At 46.7% G+C, this 23454-nt stretch overlaps 1 protein-coding gene across 1 annotated transcript; it reads right to left on the minus strand.

The window, feature by feature from the left end:
• Nucleotides 1–524: 524 nt before the first annotated feature.
• On the minus strand, nt 525–16441 carry CYP46A1 (cytochrome P450 family 46 subfamily A member 1). Its single transcript, XM_082318027.1, has 15 exons — nt 16313–16441; nt 12153–12230; nt 11789–11870; nt 11168–11241; nt 10404–10490; nt 9586–9724; nt 8869–8979; nt 8326–8482; nt 7933–7995; nt 6719–6791; nt 6209–6293; nt 4221–4331; nt 3868–3956; nt 3017–3083; nt 525–2118 (listed from the first exon to the last, which is right to left on the minus strand). Exons 1-15 carry the CDS (start codon nt 16438–16440, stop codon nt 1957–1959), a joined length of 1506 nt encoding a protein of 501 aa, XP_082174153.1. The 5' UTR covers nt 16441; the 3' UTR covers nt 525–1956.
• Between the last annotated feature and the right edge of the window lie 7013 nt (nt 16442–23454).

Below are 23454 nucleotides of genomic sequence, written 5' to 3' on the forward strand. Positions count from 1 at the left end.
GATGGCATTTGGGCTTGCAGAGAGGGCAGGAAGAGCATCCTCTGAGGAGGGCAAGCACAGAGCAGGCAGGAAGCTCCCGTCTTGGTCAGATGAGGTCTGACAAAGCTCTCTGCAGGGTTTTAACATGCTACCTCTCCCCTGGAGCCCTCCTTGGAGGTGTCCATCCCCATTGCAGAGGTAGCAGAAGGGAATGCGTGTTTGTGCAACTAATGCATCTCAGCTCGTTCATTAGTAGGGCAGAGCGGAGAGCTGGCATGGCGGCATCTCTCATCTCCACAGCACAATTTGCCAGCGTGTCTGTCGAGCTCTCTGTGCTGTTCACAGCTTCCCCCACCACTCCCTACACCCCTGAGATACATCCCTCCCTTTGCCATATTCTCAGGATTCAGCCTTTTGTTATGCCACCAGCACATCTAGCCCGACTGGCATCGAGCATCCCACTCCCGACCACATCAGCTCCCAGGAACACACATCCAGCTGGAGAGTCCTCAGTTTTCCCAATGAGATTTTATTAATGTCTAGGAGAATATAAGCAGATTTCCAGCACAAGGGATTGAAAAGCTGGTCCTCCACTAGGTGGACTAAACCTTCCCTAGCAACTCAAGTATTGGTACCTCTGGGTATAAGTCATATTAATACATCGTATAACATTGCTTATGTTATCAAAAGCTGCTTCAACCTTACTGTCCTGCTATCCCACTGCTGCACTGAATGAGACGGTTCACAACAGGAGCAGAGCCAGGGAAAGCTCTGGGATGTTACTCTCCCGGTGTGGAAACCCCCGTGGGAACTTGACAGTGTACAGACTGTGTTCTTGCCCTTTTAATTCAAACAGGTAAGAAATAACAGTGCACCAAATGTCTTGAATTCCCTGTATTTCATGATAGATGAGGCCCAAACTCATATTCGGTATCCATGTATTTCTAGAAGGTAGCATTTTCCCATGATCATTTTTTCCCTAGCAGAGCCAGGCTGCAAGCCTGCATGCAGTGAGCAATTTTGGCACATCTGCAGAAGAAGGGGGTACAGGACCTTCTCCTGCCTCTGGCTCAAGTTGCAGACACGTTTCTTCAGTGGAAATATCATTTTAAGCAGCATTTTGTTCCAGGCACTTCCAACCCTGCTGTACCTACTAGACTGTCTGGTCCAAGTGTTTTTGTAGCTTCATGGGAAAAATGATCCAAGTTAAAATAAACCCAACATGACACCCCCCACCAAGGAAGTGTGTCTCAGGAGAATGAGCACAGGCTGTGGGGAGGGAGGAGGGGTAGGAGGGGTAGGAGGCAGCAGGAGAGCCCCTTCCTACAGGATGGATTGTTTAATTTCCACTCTGAATAATATTGGAAGAAAAGTAGGAGAAACTGAAGAAAAATGAGGCAGAAGCAACAGGGAAAAGTGTGACCATAGTCTCTGATTTTTGTTTTGGATTGCTCCTATCAATTGTTCTTCTCATTTAGAGCAGGGATGGGAAAATTGCTTTGACCAAGCGAATAGCTCCAAACTTCTCTTCCCAAGTTCAGCCCAAATCTTGTGTTCTACTAAGTTTTCTGATTTCGTTGTGTAAGTAGTAAACTCTTCGAACAAGGGCTTACTTAGACCATGTTGTGTCGTAAGTAAACTTAGTGGAAACTATCAGCTGGAATTTGAGTGTCGGTTTGTGTGAAGCTCCATGGATACTCAAGTGAAGGGATGTTCTTTTCCAAATCTGGCCAGAACCAAATAGTCCCCCAGGGAAATAACAGGCTTTGCAATTCCAGGTACACTTCCAGATCAAAGATGCTCACTGCAGTGACTCTCCTAAGGTTTTCTTCAGTAAATGACGACGAAGGCTAGGAAAAATTTCAGTTTATTAATCCTCTAAATGGGCCTGAAAAATCTAACCTTTGATTAGTGTGAAGATCTTCAAAATCGGAGGAAACGCTACCACTACCATGTCATGCTCCCCTCCCTGAGTAGTCATGCCTGGCAGCCTTTTGCTAGGCTTCTGGGCTTTAATTTACACATCACTCCATCTAGTGGCCTACAGGTTCCGGCATCCAAGAGTTTAAAACTCTGCCCTGGTACCAGCTGGAATTCAAACCTCTGCAGCAATTTTGCCATCACCACTTTCGCCTCCATCTGTTAAGAAGAAAAGCAAAGTCACCGTCAGTGACAGCAAATACAGCTTGGACTGCAGCTACTTAAAGTCAGTGTATTATGTCATGCTGCTTTGTCAATGTAGAGATTTAAATTTAAATGTCACTCTGTTAACGCAGCTGGCTGCGCTGGGGCAGGAAGAAGAGTTGCCTGGGGCTTCCTGGATTTGAAGACAACTGACAGGCGCTAAGATCTGTCCCCGTGTTCATGTGTTAACCCCGTTTTGGAAATCAGAGGTAAACCAAGAACTTTAACCTGAAGTTTCTGAGCACGGTGCTTAGACGAACTCAAAGCACAGACCCGAAGAGCTGGCCTCCTACTGTCCTTCTGACATGCTCTCTGCCACACTCGGGTACTCACATACTTCATTAAATTGTTCCTCCCATCCACGCAGTCCCCCCCCCAGCTTCTCAGAGCCAGTCCTGGCTTGTGCCCTTCTGCCAGCTGATGTTCTCCCTGCCTTGACTCTGCCAGCTGCAGCTACAGGATGGTCCCTAAGAGCCCCTGCATGCCCCCAGTGTGTCTGACCTCGGCTGACAAAGGGACGTTGACTGTGATTCCCCTCAAGGGGTTTGGATTCAAGCAGGGTGACCCAGGACAGTTCAGAGGGAGAGCAGCCTGCTGCCCCCTCCCCTGTGGGCAACTTGGCTGTATGCGGGCATGGGTGACAGGGGATCAGTTCGGTACATGTATGTCTGCTCCCAGGACAGCGTTTCAGAGACATGCCCTGTGATGAGCATGGTGGGGATCTTTGCTTGAGAGGGAAAAGGGTCAGTGCACCATCAGCATGGGCTTTGGTCCCGCACCACCAGCCACGGCCAGCACTCCCTCAGCTGGCCCAGTGCTCGCTAATGAAGCGTTGTTCCAGGCCTCTGCTTACCTGTGCAAACACCCGCCCGATGCAGGATCGGGGTCCCAGAGAGAATGGAAAATAGGAGTAATATGGCCTACAAAGAAAAACGTTCAGAACTTGTCACTCTGACAGCTTGGTTATAAAGAAGCAAGCAAATATTTCATCACAGCAGCAAGGAAATGGTCTAACTACTACCTTTCCTAGCTGACTTGTTAAGACAGTCTCCAAATTAACATTTTTTTGGTTCAGAGCAGCAATACAGCTCTGAAGCAAGTTCCTTCATCATCTCCACTTACTGCTCCTTCGGGCAGCTCTGAACCACGCGAGTGAGGGGGCGTTTCTTCCAGAAGACCAGACTAACTCTAGGCTGAAGTAAAACCCCCGACTCACGAAGGAGTTAGATGCAAGGATCAGCACCGACTATTTAGGCCACTGATGCCTCCAACTGCACTCCAGCCTACTGATGCAGATGCAGCTTAGGCTGCCTGCCCATGTGGCTCAATAGCATCTTCTGTCCCTTGGCCCCTTGGCCCCTCTCTAATGCAGAGACACGTTCTGTTTCCTGGGGTCAGGAAACATGAAATGTTTGTATTGCACTATGGCAAATATTCAGCCTGGTTTTGGCCCAAAGCTTTGACCTCAATATAAACATTAACTAACACTAGTATGGGTCTTTTTTGTAAGGTATCATGTGGTCTAAAGAACAACTGAACAAAAGCTGCACATTATTGCTCTCTATTTGCATTTGGGTAAGGATTTAGTGTTACTCATACTGGAATGGAAAAAGAGTTTTATTCCACTTTTTTCCCCCTTGAAATCTCTTCCTGTAATGGTTCCTTATTACATATTTAATAACCTGGGAGTAAAAAGAAACTCACTTAGGTGCATCTTCGCTAAATCGGTCTGGATTGAAAGTGAGTGGATCCTTGAAATACCTTTCCATCCTTCCCATTATATAAGTGCTGAACTGTCAAGAAAGAGTTTATTTGCGTTAGTCAGGAGCAGCACACTGAAAATGCCTCTTTGCTGTCACAGGAACAAAACCATAACTGCCTTCCACTCCCCAGGCAAAAACAATCCAGAGTCCCAAATCATACCCCAGTTTTGACCAAAATTTCAGAGAGGCCATTAGAAATACACCCAGGGAGTGTTTCAGCCCTCTGATACACAGATCCATTCCATTTGGATCGACTGCAGCAGCTAAAAGCTGCTGATGGTGGATGGGACTCACAACGAGCGTCGTGTTTGCAGGAATTCTGATGCCGTTGATGACGTGCTCCTTCTCCATCCGGCGTACCGTCCCCGGGACTGGCGGGTACAGCCGCAGCGATTCCTTCAAAACCTGCGTCAGCAGAAAGCACAGGAGGTCAGTTAGTTAATACAGTGTAGGAAGCAGAATAAAATTAACTACCTCCCTATGGCCTTTCGCATTGGCTAAATGGGAGCTTTTGACTTGTGGAACAGATGCTAGTGTATCTGCCTTGGACTCCTGTGGGCAAAATATATGGCTAAGTCAGCTCCTTCAGGCCTGTTTCTTTCTTACGACTGGTAAAATACAGAGAAAAAGAAGCAAAAACCGTAAGAGATACCATGCCTTGAACAGATCTAACACCTCAAGTCAGGTCAACAACTAAGTGAAAAAGTACTGGGAAGCAAATTCAAAGGGAATGTCTAAGAGTGAAGTCTCATGCCCCCGATGAGCCATTCTTGGCGCCGGCTGCCATGAGGATGGGTGGTTGCTCCCACCTCCTTCCCGTTCTCAGCACTGCACTCCCGCTCCTGCCTTTGTCCTGCTTCTGCTGCTTGGGGAGCTGAGCCAGGTCAGAGCACCAAAATGACAAAAAACAACCTGGCAAAGGAAAATGAATAGGGAACAGTGAGAAAAAATGGAATGAGACCATTTCTTTTGGTGGCAGTGAGCTGTAAGAATGGCTTATTTCATCAAAGTGAAACCTAATTAACAGTGCACATTTGCATCACGCTGCAAATGCAATTAACGGTGTGTATGCACGAGTGGATTAATGAAAAAGAAGCGTGGACAAAGGGATTTAGAATTGCCTGAGCGACAGGAGAGGAGTCCCGTGGTCTCTGATACTCCAGTGATGGACTGGCTCTGACCAAGGGTGACTGTGATTTTGGTTGTACAGATCCAAGTTTGTTCTGTTAAATAAATGGTCTGCTTTGAGAGGCTCTCATGTGATCTGTCCTAAAACTGAAAGGCTTAGATACCTCGTCCTAATTGGAGTGGTATAATTGTGATGGTGTTTGGAGAAGCCTAAGGAAACCTGCTGATTTCTGTAATCACACAGAGATGCCTTTTCCTTATGAAAAATACACCTTTGAAATCTATCCACTCTCAAAGCACAGTGATTTGTGGGATGGGATATGGCAAATGGTAAAATACCATCACCCACCTTGACAGGGCAGTTTAAGAGAAAAGCAATCATGGCAGACTACTAAAATCACAGGGAATTTAAGCAGGGAGAAGAGCTACCAGGACTGTGATTCAGCCTCTCCTGAGGGCTACTGGTGTCCCCCATCCTGCAAAAAAGGATATGCAACACTAACGCTGGCGAGTAGCCAAGCCCTGGCTTTGCAGTTCATTACCAACCAGCATTTCTATACACAAAACCTCTTTTAGGATCAAACTTCTTCCCCCCTACTCTCCCCCGCCCTGAGTGACTGAAGAGGGTTTCAAGATTGAATAATAAAAAATTGAAATTGCAAAATATAGCCATTATTTTTGGATGTCCTCAAATCCTACTGAGTTTATGGCACATGATGAGATAATAGCTGGAAATGCTTTAACAATAATCAAACAAAAATAGAGCTGTGAGTTTGGGAAGCGACCAGGACTCACGCACATGTTGGGCTTGAAGTTGCAAACCCTTCTTAAAATACAGCTATGGTTTCAGCTTAAACAGGTAGGGATTAAGCAACTTTGCTCTACCTCCCAGCTTGGTAATAATTAAAGCTGTGAAGGAATCATGTGGAATTGTGGAGGGAAGTTCAAGGAGCATCCTTCCCAGCAAGGCTGGGCTGCTGCAAACGGCTCAGGGTACCTGCTCGCAGACTATCTGGGGACAAATGCCATCAGGATCAAATATTGTCATTTCTCTTAAAATTTTAAAAGTGTCGGGCTCCTCTTGGCAGTCCCATGAGATGGCAGGAGTGCTACCAAACAGCTCTGGCTGGTATTTTACCTCACTCCTACAGTACCTGAGATAAGTAGGTGAGTTTGCCAAGATCCTCATAGCCAATGTCTCTCTTGGCACCAAGAACTTCATCCACTTCAGCCTGAAGCCTGCAGTTAAATTAAAAAATGTTAGTTGCAGACGCCCATTTCTTGCTAGGCAAGTTGACAAAAGTACATTTTTTACTTCCCAGACATTCAGTTGGCCTTTGACTCCCATCCTCAGGCAAAATGCCTACTGATTCCCAGCCAGCCTGCCTGAACTTGTGCCTCCTATCAGGATGGAGCAACGTGTGTACAATGCAGTTGAATCAGGCAGGACTCAGGACCAGCTTTGTATAAAGGCTTTGAAAAAAATCACTTAAGATTAATTATTCCAATTCCATCTAAGCTTTTTTAAAATTTTAGATATATTGGGACCATGAAACTGTTTATTTTGGAAGGGAAGCTAGAATTTATTGGGAATTGATCCTAGCTTTTTAATAATCACCTTGAAATTAACAGCAAGCTGGCTTTGCAAATTGGAGTGCGCGTACCTTTCCAGTATTTCAGGATGCTGACCCAGTGCCATTACTGTAAATGACAACTGATTGGCAGTGGTTTCATGACCTAAAACGACCAAAAATCGGTTTAAAGGTTAGTATGAAATAATAGTATGAAATAAGACCATGATACAAAGATAGTCTACTAGTGTGACCGTGAACAGGAAACTTTAAACATCAGGCCCTGAATGTTTCATTTCAACCGTGCTAGAAATTAAAGGGAACACTAAAAGGGATGTAAATTCTATGTAAGGAGCTTTAAGAATGACAAGAACAAGTCATAGCTGGTAAAGATACGAGCAGTCTTGCTCAACTCAAAGCTGCAGTGGTTGCATACAGCACCTGCTGGTTATGAGCTCCCTAACAGAAGGGCCGGTGAGGCTCAATATTTGCCTCCTCATATTATGGGACACACAGTTCTACCGAGAAGCAAGGATTTACTGGTTTTGAGGGAAAACAGAGCTTCTAACCATCTTTCTTTGAAATGTCTGCTTTATGTGGATGTCTGCTTTACATTTTCATTTTTTCATGGACAGGCATGTGTATTATTTTAAAGCATTACAGAAAACAGACTTCTGCAAAGATGTATTTGTTACAATAACATCTTTCTTGCAAAAGAACAGTGTTTTGACCTTACATTCTTAGGAACCTAAACCCTACTGACTTGCAAGATCGATCTTTCTACAGTGTTTACCTCACGTATCATCTCGGCCCCTGCTTTTTCTGATAGGCTTGACAGTGCCCTCTCCTGCCAAGCACGGACTAACGCTCGCAAGGCAAGAATGGCGTTTAATCATGTGGGTGAGGTGAAGTGAAGACACATGGAATATGTTAAAGATGCTTTCAGTGGGGTTTAACAGGGTCTGGAGGAAGGGCCAGAACCCCGTGAGGAATACCCTTGCACCCCAGCAGGCAGTGCTGTCCTCTGCACCGCAGGCTGGGAACCACTGGCCTGGCATTATTTGCTGTGTGGATATGACCGAAGGAGGATAACATATCATTTGCCTATGAGAAAACGGAGAGTTCTCTTCAGGCCTCGCCCAGCTGGTCCCACGCCAGCGTAATACTGCTGTCTTCCAACCAAGTGACTCCTGGTTACAGCAGCATCACATGGAGTGAACAAGGACATTAATCATGACCTTGTAGATGGCCCAAGAATCAGTACAGCTTCCCACATGACATATCCAAATGTTAAAATAGCTACCAACCCGCAACAAAGAAAGTGATAAAGTTATCCAGAATGTTTTCATCATCTCTAGTTTCCTCCAGAGCTGTCAAGAGAGAAAAGCATATGAGATTAGAAAATGTCCCCATGTCCCAGCTGGAACAGCCACAACGTTCCGCCCTGTTTTGTGCATTTTGTCGGAGGTGGCGTCGGGAGGGGATGCTGAGCGGGCAGCTCAGCGGTGACTTGTGACCAATATTTGATCCAACACAAAGAAACAGGGAATTTTCAAAGCAACTCTCACTATCTTCAGTGTGAAAAAATCCTCCTGAAGACATCAGAGGATCAAAGTTCAGATCCCCAAAATAAGCCTCCCCAAATCTCATGGCAAAACACACCACAGATGAATTAGCTCCAACAGCAACGTGTCCCCTACCATCTCCTTTCAGTATCTGCGTCAGAATATCCAGCGTGGCTTCCTTCCCGTTCTGGATGGCCTCTCTCCTCTGGTCAATGCACTGCTTCCCCACACGCCGCAGCAGCCTCACACTCTCCTTGACCTCCTTTACCAGGTTTTGTTTCCCCGGCATGTACTGAATACAGAATTTCTTTAGTCATTTTATTGCTTTTGCTGGTAAAAAAAATATTGCCAGTGTTATTTTTCAAGTGAGCCCCTTGTTTTCTGCTAAACGACGTTTGTCACAAAAACACTGGCTCTCCACGGAACAAAGTGAACATCCCCAGGGTGAAGGGTTTGGGCTGAAATGAGAAATATTCCAATGTGGGCATGCTGATGTCCTGCCCTGTCACAGCTGATGCTTTGAGCGCTGTGAGCAAAATTCCTCACCTCTCCATGGAGAGAAACTGCAGCATGCGATACAGAATCTCACCTCTGGGCCCAAAAAGGAAAACAGGAGCTCTAAAAGCCTGAACTACAGCTTTCATGAGGAGAGAGGACTGAAGTGAGGTGCGTACAGACCCGCATGAGGGGGATGCGATTCTTGGTCATGCCCTCCAAAACCATGGTCACAGCGTGTGGGAAAGGCGTCTGGTCATCACTCAGTGCGTTTAGTTCCAAGCCAAAGGCTACCTGAGGAGCAGGAGAGAAAAAGACAGCAACTCGCTGCATCCTCCTGGCTCCCTGGGGCTGGGGTGAAAGAGCAGGGCAGCCTCACACCACCACCTTTTCCCCTAGAAATACCTCAGGCTAGATCCTCCCTTGCAGGAGGCTGCGAGGGAAGGGTAATATCTGCATTATGCTTCCTCCTTGTTTGGGGAGATCAATCATTTCCTATTACTCTCCATTCATCCCAAACTGTTTTGCATAGAGAAGGGAAAAGCCAACATAAGGCAGACTTCATGCTGAGATATAATGGTAATAACATCCAGATGTGAACAAGCACTGGTGTGCCCCTTTTGGCATGGAGGGGTGGGAGGTATGAGGCTGTAAGGGCTTTTGCAAAGGGTGCCCATCCTGCAGGTCACACCTAGGCTGTACAGACCCCTCCCTAACTGCCCCTTCCTATGGCTCAGCCCGAATGGAAGTGGCACAATTAGTCCTTCAGCTCTTTTGGCACTGCTGGGTAAAGGTCTTGTTCCCTGGCTCCAGCTCCTGATCCCGTCCTGCTGCCGGTACCTGTTACTTCCACTCCTTCCTGCCAGTCGCAGAGGAAACAAGAAAGCAGACAGCTGGTACCTTTGCAATGATATCCATAGTCGCCCGGTTCATCATCGTCAGCATGCTAAACTCTTTTTTTCCATCTGCCTTTTCCTCTAGCTTCTCCATCAGCTCCTCTGCTTTTTCATTAAAAGTTTCCATCAGACCAATCAGGTAGCTGAACAATCAATAAAAATGAGTGATGGGGGCTCTGGAGAGGACATCTTTGCTCAGGCAAAATTACCTTCATTATTTTCCATAGAAAATTGTAAATATTTTGTTTTTATTTAGAGTAAATTTGCTTTAATACTTTACAAAGCGAACAGATAAAATGAGCTAAATTCTTCTTATAGCAGCCTTCCTCTGTCCTGCCATGAAAACGATGGCTGTCATGGCAAAGGGCTTTGGCCTGTGCATGCCGAAGCAAATGGACTTTATCTTCAGACCCTAAATGCAATGCATTGAGGCACACACAAGCAAACCAGACCAACCCCCTGCTCATCAATCACACCGTATCTCCCACAGGGAATCACTCAGGTGAATGATGCCGCTTGCCCACATCAAATCCCTGAGGTCTGTTTTCCAACAGGATAAGGCAGCCATCACTACACTCCTGGATACACAACCCTGGGACCTTTCTGCTGTCACTGAGTTCATATGGGTGTCACTGCCTCATGGGAAGTCTGGTCAAATTTTACTTGTCATGGAAATGGTGCATTGGACTCTAAGTAAAACTCGATTTTGGCACTAAATGGGTTTTTTCTGTTTATGAATATGAAATACTGGACAATGACAGGAAGAATCATGAAAATACAGTAGAAATAACAGACAGATCATCCCAGAGATATTTGCCTTACGTTCGGCTGAAAGCTGGATCCATTATCTTCCGCTGCTTGTGCCAATGCTCATGGTTGCAAACAGTTACCAAGCCATTCCCTAGAAACCTAGCATTTAGGAAAACAAGGAAAGGGACAGTTTTCAGCAAGGGAGTCAGCCAAACCCCAGGTAGTCACAAAGATAACTCTTCCACATCTACTTTCTTGTATTTTTCCAATGTGTAGGGAGCACCGTGCTGCTTTGAGTACACAGTCGTTGCATCACTGTGGACAACAGCTGAACTGCAGATATGTTTTGGTAGGTGTGGACTGCTGAGTCCAATAAGATGCTGGTTCATTACAGCTGTTATGCAAATAATGAATATAATAACTGGATTATTATATTTTTAAAAGCTTCAGGCTAACAGAGAAAAATCCCCTTTTTTGTTATTGAGCTTATGAGCTGGAAACTCCCGAGCATTAAGGAATAATTCAGTGCTCTAAAATCTAAGTGAGAAGTTTCATTATGGTCTTGAGCAAACTATTCTGAGACTAACTGAACATCCATGGGGGGCAGGGAAATGGTCAAGGTAAAAAAAAATCGAACATAACCTCCTCCGTGACTGGGAAGACATTTGACTTGACACATAATTCAGTAGGTATATATTGCTTACAACTGTCTGGAATTAGTCATTAATCCCCACACTAAGGTAAATGGTCTGAGTCAAAATAAGTGTCATGCCTGTGACATTATTAATCTTTCACTGATTTTCAGATCACAATGGCTTCAGATGGGTTTCGCCTACCTCTCACCAAATATGTTGAACATAGGACCGTACACCAGCCGATCCTTTGGGTACTGTGGTGACATCAAGAACTCCTAAAATCAAATCTCAGGTCAGTGAATACTGAGTGCAATCCGTTTCCCAGACAAAACATAAAAAGCCACTCACACGTTCATTCTTTTCCTCCTGTAGCAATAGTCTGAAGACTAGGTGAATTATTTGGTATGCCCTGATTCCCCAGTTCCTGTGCTGCTAGCTTGTTTTGCATGCCTCTAGCACTTTTTGCCCAATGACCTGAAATCTCACTCTGTGGTTATTGCAAAGATTTAGAGGAAGAAATTCTTGTGCCTTGCTCATTTGAGATATTAAGCTCTTGCAGAGAGTCTGCTTTTCAGAAATGGTGGATGCTTGCTCTATCTGCTGTTTAAATAAAGGTAACAAAGTAAATCAACTGATCAAGGAAGAAAATACATCAGGACAGCCTGGAGAGCAGAGCACCTCACCCCTCTAACCCAGCCAGAGCCACCTTCTCCACAGCCACAGACTGGCTGCACCGCGCTGTCCCGAATATCAGGCACCACCTCTTTCTTTCTGGAGCGATGGGCCAATCCCCCCTGTTGATTTGGCTTTATTTTGCAGTACCTTCACTCCTTCAGGACTCACAATCATTACTGAGACTCTGTGAAAGGCATTAAACCGTACAATAGGTCCATATTTCTCTGCCCTACAAGAGAAGGAAAAAAAAAAAGAGAATTATGGTACAAACCACCAACATGTAACAGTTCAGACCTAACAACCTCAAAGGACCAAAGCAGCCTGTACTGGGAACTACTCCAGTCTTCAGTGAATAAAGCCGTTGAGAGAAAGATCAACGCTCTCTCTCTCCAGCTCCTCTACCGACCTTCTGAATGATGCTAAATATGTAATTCAGGGCCTCTGTGCCTTGATTTCCCAAACTGTGCTACAGGGCTACCCCATTCGATGTTACTGATGTGTCTCAACTTACCACTGCAGGAAGAGATCATGTACAAACTCCTGTTTCCTTATCATTCTCCACAAGATCGGCAGATGTCCAAGCAAAAAGCTGCAGGAAATGAAGGTTAAGAGTGTCACAAGGATGCTACCATAGGGTTTTGTATGGATTGCAATCCTTGTTGCTCAGTGATGCAGCACGAGTGCTGCTCATCTTTTCCTCCTTGTAAGGAAAGATAAAAGTAACACCTAGCTGTGCCAACGCCCAGCCCTCACGGGGGTAAGCTGGGGCCCAGGGCCAGGCTGCAGCACTCGTGCAGCCAGGAAGACGAGTGCAGAGATGCAGGACCAGGTCTTCTGTGCTGCTGTATTATAGCAGATGTTTGGGTCTGGGTGGGAGCTCCCAGCAAACTGCTTTGCTCTTTGCCTGGCTGACTGAATCTCCACTGCAACTATTCCATTTCTGTACATGCAACAGACATTTGCATTAAATATTCTTTAATACATGCTCAGCCCTGATAAACATACTTTGGTTCTGCCAATGGAGTTAAACTGAGTAAAATCAGGAACGGTCTCCTGTCTAAAGCCATGTCACCTCAAATGCTGAAAGAAAGAGGACAACCTAGAAGGATAATACTGGTTAATATGGAAATTGCAGAAATTAATAAAAAGGGTTAACTCTTCAAATACAATAGCTGTATTAAAAAGTTAGAGATCAGTTCCTTCCTTCAGCTGTGAGCGGCGAATTCCCACCGGCTTCGCCTACATCTGAAGGAAGATTTGGCCAAGCTCCTCTCTAAATGAAGCAAGCTGCGCTCAAGATCTGTTTTCCACTTGAGAGACAGACAGCCATGCTATCATCCTTTTCAGTATAAACAAGCTATAGGGGAAAAACAGGCTCTTCTTTTATTTCTGTTTTATTTCTGTTGGAACTGGGAAGCGCTTAAAATAACAAGCACTCAACAAAGTTTCCCAACATCTACAGAAACTTTTAGCCCTTCACTTGTTTGACTCCTCCATTGTAATGGGACTCCAAAAAGACGTGAAAGCCCCAAATATGACAGATAAGTCCTTCGTTAGGTAAAGCTCCAGAAACTGCTCTACCTGCAGCACATGAAGCAAGGTCCCACTCACGGCTCCTCTTGTGTGTCACATAAATCCTCAGAGATATTTTTCATTCCCTGTCCCATCACTGTGCAAATAAGTCAGGTATTACAACAGGCCTAAAACATCCATCCGCTAATGAGAAGTCCCAATCACTTACTGCATGCCAGGAAAAAAACTAAGCAAGGGCTTGGTCCCTTTTGCCCATTTCTTGCTATTAAATCTTTAATATGAAGCAAACCTTTGAAGAGGTGACCTCCTCTTTTCACAGGTGAGCCATTCATGCAGTAAAAACAACACAAAGCCACTAGGACTCACTTTTCCAGCCCGTCCCGCACAAGTCTCCTTTAAAGATGTGCTGTGTTAGTTCTGATAAAATAAATCAGCCCAGGAAATCAAGGGCGTTAACATAATCTTGTCATCATGCAGCCATAAGACCTTGGACAAAGTCTGAGGTTTTGATAAGATCCTGTTGTACTTCATCCTAAAACAAGGCTTTCTTACGCTTTTATCAAAGGGAAAGAGCCAAGGGCAAAGGGAAAGTAATGCATCTGGGGCAGAATAACACCTTGAAATGATACAGGCTGTGGGCTGACTGGCTGGGGAGCAGACCTGCTGACCACAACCTGGGGGCTGGTGCCGGTGGGCAGCAAGCTGGACACAAGCTAGCCTTTGCTTCTGGTGCTGCTCTTCTCCAGTTTGCCAGATACAGTCTCAGCTGAGAAGTGTTTAGATTTGGATGAATCCCATCTTAGAGTAATCTGGGTTGGCAAGGACCTCTGGAGGCCACCAGTCCAGTCCCCTGGGCCAGGCCAGTCAGCGTCAGAGCTATGTTACACGGCTCAGGGCCTCACTCAGTCACTTGTGCCAGCGTTTGAGCACCCTCACGGTGAAGGTGTTTTGCCTTACACCTAACTGGGATTTCCCTTGCGGCACCTTGTGTCTGTTGCCCTTTGTCCTTCATTTTGCAACTCCAAGGAGAGTCTCATCTTCTCATAACCACCCATTATGTAGCTGAAAACAGCCAGTGGATCCCCTCTGCCCTTCAGCAGACGCTTCTCCACCCAAAGCAAGCCCAGCTCTCGGCCTCCTGGGCATCCTGGCTGCCCTTGACTGGACTCGCTCCAGTTTGTCAACGTCTTTCTTGTACTGGGAAGACCACCACGACACACAGCACTCGACTTTACCTTTTTTTCTTTTAATAAGTGACTTTTCAGGGCTGGAGATATTTGATTTTCCCTACCTTGGACATCTAGGAATGGAAGTGTTTGTGCAACAAGTACTGAAATGGGGGTTTTAGACTGTCCCTGATAATTTATACTTTTGAAAAGCTATCAAGTACTATGGGCTAGCATGACATACAAGCTTCCACCTAGATATACCAGTACTAGAAACCTTCTTGGGAAGGATGCTAGGCTGATCGCCAACATCAAGCCACAAACCCTGAAGAAGGAACAGAAGAACAGCCACAGGGTTACTCAAGCTGCCATTACTCTAGAATGTTACTTGGCACCTCAAAATGAATGTAAGGACAAGCAGATTCAAGTAGGACAAGATCCATCCTCTCTCTAATCTTAGTATCTGACCCTGGTTACACAAGTAAAACTTGGAGTTAGGCAGCCAAGGCTGGTGTCCCTGCAGGACTGTGTTAGAGAGTGCCAGTGCAGTGCCTCTTCCCATGGCACGTTATGGAGGGCGTATGCGCCCAGCGGTGAGGTTGAAGGGGAAGCCCACACACTCCTGGAAGAACCATATCTCCTTGTGACAGCACTGCCACTGCCTTGCTGGCAGACTTCCCACTGCCCTTCATCACTTATGGCATATTTGTTTTTGGCAGAAACCAAACACCTAGCTCATGAGGGAGAGCAGGGAAGGCGCCTGTGGAGTTAGTGTCAATGTGCCTCTTGGAGCTGTGCTGGTCCGGTGCAGAGAGCCCCTCCTGCGTGGCTGCTGCCACCTGCCAGGTCCCTCTTTGGTGTCATAAGCAAACGCACGGTTCAGATGGGCAACTCTAAACTGCCCATTTCATGCAGTGCGCTCAGGTGGCCAAGAGGGCCAATGGCATCCTGGCCTGTATCAGGAATAGTGCGGCCAGCAGGACCAGGGAGGTGATCGTCCCCCTGTACTTGGCACTGGTGAGGCCGCACCTCAAGTACTGTGTTCAGTTTTGGGCCCCTCACTACAAGAAGGACATCGAGGTGCTAGAGCGTGTCCAGAGAAGGGCAACGAGGCTGGTGAAGGGTCTAGAGAACAAGTCTGATGAGGAGCGGCTGAGGGAGCTGGGGTTGTTTAGTCTGGAGAAGAGGAGGCTGAGGGGAGACCTTATTGCTTTCTCCAGCTACCTGAAAGAAGGCTGGAGTGAGGTGGGGGTCGGTCTCTTCTCCCAAGTAACAAGCGATAGGACAAGAGGAAACGGCCTCAAGTTGCACCATGGCAGATTTAGGTTGGATATTGGGAAAAACTTCTTCACCGAAAGGGCAGTCAGGCACTGGAACAGGCTGCCCAGGGAAGTGGCTGAGTCCCCATCCCTGGAGGTATTTAAAAGACGTGCAGACGTGGTACTTAGGGACACGCTTTAGTGGTGGACTTGGCAGTGACAGGTTAACGGTTGGACCTGATGATCTTAAGGGTCTTTTCCAAGCTTAACGAGTCTGATTCTATGACCCTGTGCTGCCGTGGCCACCTTGCGGCAGCCAGCCCGGGAGATGCGGGCCAGCCCGTCGCACCGAGCCAGCCCGGCGGGGCAGGGCGGGGCGGCGGGGTCCCCGGCGGGGCCCGATGCCGCCGGCCGTCCCCGGGGAGCGAGCGCACCCTGCGCTGCTCCCGGCCAGCCCGACCTCCGCGCCCTGGCCGCTGCCCTCGCCCACACCGGCCCGGTGCCGGCCCGTCCCAGCAGGTCACCCCGCAGAGGCGCGGCCGGGGGCGCTCCTTTCCTGCTCTGGCACAGTCTCACGGCTGCAGCCTGGCAGCGAGCCCCAGGCCCGGCCAGCCACCGGAACGGGCCTCGGGGCTAACGCCAAGGGCGGGACTCGCTCCGCAGGCGCCTGGAAAAGCCAGGACAGGTCCCCTCCTCCTCACCCCGACCCTTACCTCTCCCGCGGGGCGCTGGGGATGTGGTCATATTTCGCGTGGATGTGTTTCACGTAGCAGCAGTACAGGGCGAAGGCCAGGAGGGCGAGGGCCAGCAGGAGCCCCGCCGCGGCCACCAGCGCCGCCATGGCCCGGGGGGGGCGGGCTGCGGGCGGGGCGCCCCGCTTAAAGAGCCCGGCGGCAGCGGAGGCTCCGTGTTGACTCTTAACTGTTTAAAATACAAGATAGAAAGGGAATATACCATTGGTGGCCGTAGGAATCAACCGATGAAGACTTTCAGGGCAGTCTGCTTCGGGCCCGGGCTATACAACGTACTCAGCCATCATCCGGACATGGGAATGAGAGACGATACAGTTTTATTCAACATGGGCAATCTGACTGCCACGAATTGCATGAGGATCGCCGGACCCAAGGGACCAAGCCATAAAATGGTGGAAATTAATTTCTGGTAAATGAAAAGTAATGCATGGGGAAAGATAAACTGTGTATATACATATATACCCAAACCAGTTATATATATTCAGTGGTGGCACCTATTCAGGAAATGTCAGCTTAAAGCTCAGTACAGACCAAAGAAGCAAGCAGAGCGTTGGCAGTGATTAGAAATGGGAGAGTGAGCAAAACAAGATGCCTGACTGTATTAGGATATAGAGGACTATAAATCTAGAGCACACCCACTGTGTATGAATACCACATGCACTCTTCCTCCCAGCTCAGCAGAGGTGTAGAAACACAGACAGGACAGATTAGGCCTCCAAACTGGAAAAAGGATGACTGAAGGAGGTTATGAAAGGGGTCTGGAAAATCATCAGTGGTTTGGAGATGAATAGAGACAAAATAATCCTTACTTTGCATAATTCAAGAACAAGGAGGCACCCACTGAAATGATCCGGCAGCAAGTCTAAAAGAGGAAGAGATTTTTCACAGCAAATTGTTAAGTGGAGGAACTCATTGCAACAGGCTGTTGTGGAGGCTAAATGAATAAATCGGCTCACGAGAAGCCAGGGAAAGTGATGGGGGATGGATCCAGGTGCCGTCACTGGTCTCAGCAGGAGCTCTGCACTCTGGCAATTCGTGGGAGGAATGGCCCGGGAGGAAACCCCAAATAGCCCAAGAAGACCCCTTGAATGGCCCAAGCTCTGAGGATACAGAAACCTCCCACCGTATCCTCCTGTCTTCCCATCCCACCCTCAGCCCACAGCCTCTTAATCCCTGCAACAATCTCCGCAGTCTCCTATAACCCCCTGCCCCTTCGTCCTTCCTCCTCTGAGGCCTGCTGCCTGCAACCAAGGCCCGTCCCCGCACTGCAGCCCCTGCCAGCTGGATCCCGTGCCTGGTGCATCCCTTCGAAGGTTGCCCACCTTGCATGCCTGGTGGCAGACGCTGCTCTCCACCATCCCCATGGCTCTGACTGCAGCAGGAGAAGGAGAAGCAGGACACCCTGCTGCCCTTTAAAGAAAAGCAGCACACCACTTGCCTGTCAGGCTTTCACAGGACAACTCCATTCTTGCACTATTTCTCTGTACAAGGTTTACTTAACTGGCTGGAGACAGGATACTAAGCTACCTGGATTTTTATCATGTCTATTTTGCTGCCTGTGGGTCTCTGATGTTTCTCAGCACCATATGAGGCTGCTGCAGGAGTTTTGGTCCCCGCCGTTTCCAACAGGGTGCCCTTCCCCTGCTCCCCTCCCACGGCAGCTCCCATATGGCCATGCCTCTCCGCAGCAGGAGGGAGAGGATGTAACTCATGGCACCCCCTGTTCTTGTCCATCTGATGCAGCAACCATCTGCCAGGCGCCTCCAAGAGTCGGCTCACTTCGGTTTCCAAAGGGAAGCAATGACTGTGCTAAAAGGCCACAATCTGCAGGTTTCCCCTGGTTTTCTTGTCTCATTTCTGATTGTGTTTGAGACTAGCAGATCAGAGAGAACAGAGAAAGACTATCAAAGCACCAACAGCACATGCTGGTGTAAGGTGAGAGATTTTTATCTCTATTTCATTTTTATTTCAAACTGTCAATAGTTTTGAATGGGCTGTTAGTGACAGAGAGGCAGCAGGGAGTCAATGGTGAAGGGGAATTTAAGGACATAAATTTTAATTTATGGATGCGTGCTCATGTATCCCTCACTAGCAACTTAGAGGCTAACACCTACTGGCCAACTTCAACTAAACTTGCCATGGAAACACAGATCACAAAATCCTCGAAAACCAGGCAGATAAAAAGAATTGCACTGGCTTTGTAGTGTGAGCTAGGCTAAAGAAAGATTTGGTATTGCAGACCTTAGAGGATGACAGGGATTTTCTTTTGAAGTCCCCAGGAACCGGCACCTCTCCTGGCAGGCATGGCCAAAGCCTGCCCACCTTTGGGTTTCTTGGCCTGGGCAGGGCAGGAGTTGGGTGCCGTCAGCCCAGCCACTCACCGAGGAGGCAGAAGGACCTGACATTCATCATAAAACTGTGAAAGCCTGTCAGGAGCTCCTGGGCTTTTACTTTTGGGTGGCCACCATGCGTGGCGGAGGGGAGGAAGGACACCCAAGGTGCCCTATGAGAACAAATACACCTGATCACTTCATCCACAGACTTCCAGCCTGTGCGTGGGGTGGGCTGCTCCGCCGGGCACGCTTGGTGGCCAGCATCGCTTTTCTGTCTTCACGTTGCATAGCAAAAGAGTTTGGTGGTGATGTCACATTACAACCTCAGAGAAACATGGACTCGTGATAATGGTTAAATGGTACAAAATGTTAGAAACCATTTGTCAGTATAGAATGGAGCAAAAGCTGGTTGTAGATTTTAAAATATTGTTTGGATTTCTGTTATATTTCATTTTAACATTGATTTTTCTTGAACCGGTAGTTCCTTCTTTGGTTTGAAATAATTGCAACAACTGTGGAATGATTTTCTTTTGGGTGCACATGCTTTCACACAGGTTTTTTTTTTAAGCTGGAAATTACATTGTCGTTATATTCTCAAAGACCAACAATATTATCTAACTATTGTTTCTGTTTATCTTAATTGAAGCTAGATTTTTTTTTTTTTTTTTTGCCTGTTAAGGCTGGGGTTTTATAACCTCTTTTTTTTTTTGAAAAAAAGCTACCATTCCTTCCTGTTGGTCAGGCAATATATACATCATGATCTCATGATACGAATACCCATCACTAGGAAAGATATAGCTAAGCACAAGAATAGCATCACCCAGAGAAAGTGCTTAAAAACTAAAGCTAAATGAAACCATGTCTTTAAAGCCACTCAATGAACTTCCCGATGAAACATTGATTTTCTGAGTTTCATCAATGTTTTTTGCAGCATACTTCAAGAATAGATAGTAACTATCTGTAAGGTGTTCTTTCTCCCTGCGCCAGGGGAGGTTTAGGTTGGATATTAGGAAAAACTTCTTCACCAAAAGGGTGGTCAAGCATTGGAACAGGCTGCCCAGGGAAGTGGTTGAGTCTCCATCCCTAGAGGTATTTAAAGAATGGATAGATGTGGTGCTCGAGGACATGGTATAGTGATGGACTTGGCAGTGCTAGGTTAATGGTTGGACTCGATGATCTTAAGGCTCTTTTCCAACCTTGATGATTCTATGATTCATTTGAAATCACTCTCAGAATAATTCCCGTGGAAAAAAATCCTGCTTGTACCTTGCAGCTCACAGGGAAGTGATAAAATATTTGGCATTTTATACATTTTGATGGGATAGAGAGGCCAGGTGGTATAGTTCTGATCCCTGAGTAGATCAGGCAAGCTCTCAGAATAAAGCTTCTCATGCCAATATAATTATCAGCTGCTAAGCCCCCTTCCCTAAGTATTCAGCCTAGGTAAACTGCAGAAATTACCTTGTATTTCAGGCTTTAAAGATAAGCTTTAATAAATACAACCTTTTGTTTGTATTCTAAGGTGTTTCTATACCCCTGAGTGAGGACGTGACACCAAGGGACTGTCGCGTTTGCTGCCTGCCTGGGAGCCGCACGCCGCACCGGGAGCGCCGGCTTGGGCAGGCTGCGTTCCCCACCGGGCACCCTTCTGCTGGGGGCTGAGCTGCCATCCTGTGGACATTTTGCCAACTTGCACATTCCCAGAACCACGAAAAGCAAGAGAGACTTGGGAGCCGAAGGGAAGGGCCGAGAGCTGGGAACCGTTAACTGGTGGGAAGTTACAAGGTGAATTTGAAAAATTGATGGGACATAGGGGTAGTCCAAATTCCTGCTCTCTTTTGCTTCTCTTTTCAAAGCCATTTAGTTTGAAAACATTTACTGCTCTCTCTTGAGAGCTCCAGCATTGTATAGGCTGCAAGGAGAGGGCACAGCGTAGGCATCTCTTGTGCTGGGAAATGCCTTCGGCAGCACGCCATTAGCCAGAGGGCTGGGTATCCTGGGGCAGTCTGAATTTACCAATAAAACACATTTTTAAATAAAGAGATTTTAATTTTATTGTTAAAAGTCTCCATCTGTTCTGTGCTACTGGTTAAGTGCAGATGGTGTTTAAATTAGTCCCTCTCCTGGAGAATTTACAGTCTAAAACCTCACCCCCTGCCTAAAGGTCCATATGGAACTAGTGGGGGTCTGGGGCTAGCATGAGCACTGCACTTCATCCGTCTCCAGCAGAAATGCAAACTTCAGGGCTGGTTTTACTAGGCATGGCCTCCTTTCCTAGGCAGGAGGAAAGGCAGGAGGAAAAAATTCCACTGTCCAGGTGGAGTCCAAGGACCGATGGCTATTTAGGGACTTCGGTCCTTCCGCCCGGCGCTGGCAGCCCTGCCACACGTGAGCGATGCCACATGAAGCACTGCCTGGGCGCTCAGCCGTGAAGACTGGAGGATTTAGCCGTGTCCGAGACGTGGGGTCCCTAATGCACATGGTCATGCAGATGTTACACAGGGATGCAGATTTTCGCAGATGGGCTGTGAAACATCTGAACATTTTGTTTAACTGACGGCCAATAACGTTCATTGTGTCTGTGGGCAGTGTGCCTTCACCTTCCTCCATTCGATCATCTCACGTAGTTGCTATATTGTGGCAAATAACCATTTGCTTTTAATAGTGCAAAAGATACAGTTCTCTGCTCCAAGGATTGGAAAATTCAGGACAGAAAATGTATATTCTCAAGCTTTCTTGTCGTATGATTGCAGCTCAGCTTAATATTGAATCTAACATAGCCGGAGAATTCAGACAGATTCATATTTTGCGTATCTTTGAACCCGGGACATGAACGCCACGATGCCAGCAGACAGTTGTCTCGCTCAGAGCAACACCAGGTGACGAGTATAACCAGATTTCAAAATATTCACTGAAGTACACCTCCAAAACCCACCTTGCTTTTCTCATGGCCAAGTAAGAATATCTGATTTCCCTGGTTTTTTACTATTATTATGACAGCCAATGTGAAAAGTAGTGAGGCAGATGAACTTATTTAGAGTAAGACCATACAGAACTTTTTACCAAATATAGGAGAGACATTTACCTTAACTTCCCTCCCCTTAGTCAGTGATTCCTTCTCTGTTGCTAGTCCTTTGCAATGTATGGGGAGATATTTGCTGCTGTGTGCTTACGGTTGCATTCATTCATACACCACCTCAAAGGAAAAAAATAAAATGCATACTTTAATGTAAGCATTTGATTATTTTTATTACATGAACCAAATTGCAATATTACAACGAATACCACAAAATATGGACTTAAATTTTGTTACCAGCACTATTCAATACGTGACCCTATTTTAAATCCAGTTATCAATAAAATTAAAAGAAAAATGTTACTTCTGTTCTAAAGTAAGTACGCAACTTCCCTCAGCATATGTATCCATACATATACGGATATAAAATGTAAAGCAGTAGGCCAATTCTGCTCTTATTTGTATCACTGTAAATAATAATTAAATCCAGCCAAGCCAAAGCTAGCGAGGGCAGTGGTAATGTTTTTGGAAACAGAAGGTGACCCATTATTTTAACCTAATTATCAAGGAACAGGAAATTGAAAAGTGGCATCAAGTTAGTAACAAAAACTTGACCTTCTGTCTGATGCTGGGAAGATCAGCTCCCCAGGTGCAGAGTCCCAAGTCACCAAACCTGCTGGGGAAGACCAGAGCGTCCTCACCGCTGACCCAGCAGCGGCTGCTGGGGAGCGAGGGCTGCGGCTGGGCCGGGCGGGGGGAGGACACCCCCAGCCCATGGGACTGCGTCAGATGAGACTGCACAACAGCATGCTGTGGCACATCACAAGCTATGGCGTGCAGATGAAGTGAGATCTTTCTTCCGTGATAAAGGTTGAAGGATAATTTCCTTTCCCACTGCTCTTCCAAAATAAAACCTCAGGTGATGCAAGATCTTCTCAACCTGCCTATGGAGAACCGCAGATGCCCTGGAAGACCTTCACAGTTCAGGACTTTCTCCATCATCCTGTGCATAGCATGAGCCTCTGGGATCACGGCTCCCAAAACAGCCCCTGCCGCTTCCTCCAGAAGCATCTTTTCTTTCTAAGGTGTCTGTAACCGTCATACTGGAAAGGGCACAACACAAATGGTCTAAAATCCTGGTTTAAAGAATTACTACACACATAGGAATGAAATACCTGGTGGTCTGCAACTCATCTGGCATCTCCCTAAAACCACGATACACCGTACACAGTACAAATAAAAGGGGAAAAAAAAGTGAGCAGTCCAAATACTAGTGATATACTCACTGTGTTCAAAAGCAGATGCAAAAAAATAAAACAAAGCCATCATTTTTTTCTCTATATACTTTTGATCAGATCCAAAGAGATTTTTGTTTCTGTAGCATCCAGAAAACAAATTATCAAAAGGCCTATGTGGTTTTGCAATAAGTTCAGTCCTTTAGAAAAAACAGCCACCTTGGGTTTAGATTTCACAAAGGCTTCATCTACACTAGTAAATTAAACAGTCATTCCTTGGTTATAAGGCCAACTGGTAGCAACACCTGACGCAGCCCAGGGTGAGCTGGGAGGGCGCGGGTTAGCCTGGGCCACAGGCATGCTGGGGACCGCGCAGCTCATTGCCTCCCAGTGCCAGGGAAAGTTTCCTTCTGCCCCTTCATTTACCAGGCAAAAAAAAATCCTTCATTTGGGGGTACTGACAACCAAATGTGCTCCAATCTTGTCTGGCTTTAGGGCATCACATCCTGACTTGACCAG

The sequence above is a fragment of the Platalea leucorodia genome (assembly GCF_965183815.1).
Source record: "Platalea leucorodia genome assembly, chromosome: 7".
Lineage (NCBI taxonomy): Eukaryota > Metazoa > Chordata > Aves > Pelecaniformes > Threskiornithidae > Platalea > Platalea leucorodia.